General features: G+C 34.7%; 1 protein-coding gene across 1 annotated transcript; it reads left to right on the top strand.

The window, feature by feature from the left end:
• Window positions 1–419: 419 nt before the first annotated feature.
• LOC111901128 (short-chain dehydrogenase TIC 32, chloroplastic) lies at window positions 420–3,507 on the top strand. The gene is made up of 8 exons (XM_023897006.1): window positions 420–795; window positions 1,568–1,799; window positions 1,937–2,016; window positions 2,103–2,256; window positions 2,413–2,491; window positions 2,586–2,667; window positions 2,763–2,809; window positions 3,127–3,507. Exons 1-8 carry the CDS (start codon window positions 687–689, stop codon window positions 3,289–3,291), a joined length of 948 nt encoding a protein of 315 aa, XP_023752774.1. The 5' UTR covers window positions 420–686; the 3' UTR covers window positions 3,292–3,507.
• The last annotated feature ends 690 nt before the right edge of the window (window positions 3,508–4,197 follow it).

Here is a 4,197-nt window from a genome sequence, read left to right as displayed (position 1 = left end):
TATGTCCTATACACGGGTAATAGCTTTTTAAGTTTGAAATCACCATCGATATGGTTGACTAAAATATCGCCATCTCTAAGTCTCAAGCATAAGGTTAACACAATATTGTATGAGTTCTTTCTATCTTAAATGTATATAGTTCAATATTTTATGAATACGAGTATATCCATATAGAATATTGCATGTTTGTATTAACAGTAATAAACAAATAAATAAAGTCTCTGTTTCAATTCTATGCATATTTACTATGTGAATTTGTCGTGAATATCTTGGTAAGCCTCCCCTCAAGTATAAAACCAAGTTAATGTGTGAACAAAAAAGTCAAAGGTCAAATTATCTGGAATGTTCTTCCATCCCACAACGATTTTATAATAAAGAATCAAGAAATTCAATCACAATTGCTCATCTTAAACAAGTGGAAAAACAAAGACTTTAATTCCACACCGATGTTTGAATAATGGGAGGCTTTGTCGTTCCTTCAAACCTATTGTAAATTTACATATTTGCCCTTAAAGATACCTGTTCCAAGTCATACGTGATGGCTATCCTCTTCGTATATAATTGATGCTCTGTTGACACAACTTGGCACAAACAATCATAGCAAATCACCACTAAAACCCTTCAAATTTTCCAATTTTAGTGTCACTTTTTCTTGTGTTCTTGAAAGAAAATATACAAAGTAAAGGATGACTTGGTTAATCGGATTCAAAGGACCATCAGGATTCTCAGCTAAACACACAGCTGAAGATGTTACCGAAGGAGTTGATGGCAAGGGCTTAACTGCCATTGTTACAGGTTTCTTTCTCTCTATTTCTCTAAGCTTTTGTTTTTTACACTTTCTGGAAGTTTTAGATCGTTTTTCTTCAAGATTTCATATGGGTTTTTTGATTTGTCCATTAGAACACTCGTCAAGATATAAACTTTCGAAATCTTGAGTTTTTGAACTGTTTTCGTGGGTTTTAATCGACTTTGTTTGTATATGGGTGGGTTTATCTAACTGATTCTCAAAGATTGTACAAGTTGACTAATTTACAAGAATCAAAGCCATCAACTTTTACACCCTTTTCTTTGATTGATTCTTGACTCAAGAAATTACGTTTGTATCTGTGTGGAGAGGTGATTAGAACAGATAAAAGGAACAACAATCATAAAATCTGGATCTGGGCTCTGTTAGTAGGGTCCAGTGGCTAAAAGACAACAAACAATTAACAACTCTTCATTTTGTCCATTTGCAAGAAAGTTTTCAAATAATCAGATATTTGAGAGATATTTTACACGTATTTATTATCTACATATATTTTTCTATATTGGGATATGACCTAATAAATAGTCGAACTTCGTGGAATTAATTAGCGACAATATGGCCACTTCCAAAAGTTAACTTTGAAAGAAGACTTCAATGATCAATCTTGCTTATCTTTCTAGACAAGAATCGTAAAACTCATGTCCTAAAAAAACTAGATAATTATGCACCTCTTTGTGGGTTTAAGCCAAAATCTATTAGATAATTGTCTATATATAAACATTATAAATTTGTTATTTTAAAATATTTCTTTTTTCATTACAGGACCAACAAGTGGTATTGGTCTAGAAAGTGCTCGTGTGCTAGCTTTGAGGGGCGTACATGTAATTATGGCAGCAAGGAATGTGGAATCCGCTACAAAATGCAAGGAAAACATTATAAAAGGTTGCGCTAGTGCTACCATAGATGTTATGCAACTTGATGTTAGTTCACTTGAATCTGTAAGAATGTTTGCAAATGAGTACATTTCCAAGGGTCTACCCCTCAACATCCTCATGTAAGAAACACTTTATCATTTATCTCGTATTAATTAGAAGTTAGAACATCCTACTTTCATTTTTTTAATATTACACTACGATTTTTTTTTTTAAATAGTAAGAAGTCTAATGGGTTGTTTGTTGTTATTGTTTGTAGTTGTAATGCAGGAGTGATGACTCCTCCATTTGGCCTTTCTAAAGATGGAATTGAGACTCAATTTGCAACAAACTATCTCGGTATGTATTGACTAATATTATGTTGTTTTTGTTAGGAAAAAAAAAAACATTTTCCTTATGTAAGACTGTTTTTTGTATGATCTTAGGGCATTTTCATTTGACCAATTTGTTGTTGGACACGATGAAAAGTACTGCTCAGAAATGTGGAATTGAAGGAAGGATAGTCATAGTTACATCAAAACTTCATGGTATGACTTACAAAGAGGGAATCCGGTTTGACAAGCTAAATGATGAAAAAAGGTACAAGTCATTACGTGTTATTCTCAATAAATGATGTTTCAAGATATTTTAAAAAGGATATTCTTTTCTAGATTTGCTTATTTTTACTAGCTATTTTCAAGAATTTATATGGCTGTGATACTAAAATTCACCTTACATTCGTGTTCAACTTTTCAGCTATAGTAGTCTCTCTGCTTATGGGCAATCAAAACTTGCTAACATTTTGCATGCTAAAGAGCTAGCAAGGCGCCTCAAGGTAATTCATAAAATAAATCATATTGCATATGTACTCAAGAAATACACTTTTAGTACAATGTTGTGACAAGTGGTATGTTTGTTGCTGAGTATAGGAAGAAGGGGCAAATGTAACTGCCAATGCATTGCATCCTGGAGTTATTGCAACCAATCTTTCACGTCACTCAACCTTTTCAGGTAAAAAACTTTTCGATTTAGATTGTTCGAAAATAAGACGTTTTTCTTGTTTATGATAATGTGATATTAACTTTACCTTGATATTTTCCCGACAGCTTGCTTTTATGGAGTCTTCGGTATCTTTCAAAAGAATATCCCACAGGTTTGTTCTTGTGTTTATTTGCATCTTTCACCATTTCTAGTTTGTGGGTCTCGTGATATGATGTTAAACTAAGATAATGTCCTGTTTTTTCTCAACGGATAAATGATGTTCAAAAAATATTCAAGGAAATGATGACCTATTTAGGTAAATGAATGTGAGCAAATTTATAGAAAAAAATAGATACGGAGAAAGTCTCTAGCTCTTCACTAACTTTTTTATATATTAAGTCGTTAATTTTGCATTAAGTGAAAATAAAGCAACACCTAAGACTCACAAATATTATAGTGATTGACATTGTTATTTGATTTGGGTTTTAGGGAGCTTCAACAACGTGCTATGTGGCATTGAACCCAAAGGTGAAAGGGGTGAGTGGCGAGTATTTTGCAGGTAATAATGTGGATAAACCCAGCAGTCAGGCTTGTGATGCTGAGCTAGCCAAGAAACTATGGGAATGTGGTATGGAGTTGACGAGTTCTAAGTGATTCATGAGAGTTTAAAAGTCGATGTTGTGTTTGTAACATAATTTGCATTTTAATTCTTTTGTATGAGTTTTCCTTGTGAATATGTTGTACGATTGTACGATTGTTGTTTTTTTCTTCATGTTTTTACAACGAGGTGTGGTGTGAGATTTTATTTATTTAATTAGTTGTGATATTGTATTTGAATTGTATACAAAATTGTCGGTTTTTTTCCTTCAATCTCGGTGATAGTGATTACGATTTAAGTATGAGGAACAAGTTAATGATGCCATGATTGATCGAATCATCGTCGAGCTCATTGGCAACCGTTTCTTTCTTTCATTATTTGCTTGTAACTTTAGATCTGGACTCCCTTTGGCCTTTAGATCCATAAAGTTATCAGCCTTGCCTAGTATGAGCCTTCCCCCGAGTGTGAGACTTCATTGCAAGCTTATTTTTGTCATTTAAGGGCCTTAAAGCTTTGCATGCACGTAAAGTTTGCAACTTTACGTGATAAGCAGGCTTTGGAAGGTTGGATCTGTAATCTGGAGCCTTTGCATGGCTTAAAAAGCATCTGTATGGATGAAGGATTGAAATGACTCGACGAGTCGTATAGTCGACTCGGCGAGTCATATGAAGATGGTCCAGGACTCGACGAGTTGGATGAACAATTCGGCAAGTACGATGAAGATTGTCAAAGACTCGGAGAGTGAGTAGAGTGACTCGGCGAGTCGGTTAGGATTTTTTCCAACCGTTGGATGCGTGTGAACTTGTTGAGTTGCAAGGGGGAAAACTCAACGAGTGGCCATGAAGCTTTGACCGCGAGCCTTTGGAACTCGACGAGTCATTCCGGTGACTCAGCGAGCGGACGAGTATTACAAGGAACTTAGCGAGTAGCTGAGAGTAATCGACGAGTTGAGGTTAACATGG

Source organism: Lactuca sativa, chromosome 6 (genome assembly GCF_002870075.4).
Source record: "Lactuca sativa cultivar Salinas chromosome 6, Lsat_Salinas_v11, whole genome shotgun sequence".
In the NCBI taxonomy this organism is placed as follows: Eukaryota; Viridiplantae; Streptophyta; class Magnoliopsida; order Asterales; family Asteraceae; genus Lactuca; species Lactuca sativa.
Note: the sequence above shows the minus strand (reverse complement) of the source record. Positions and strands in the feature narration are given on the sequence as shown.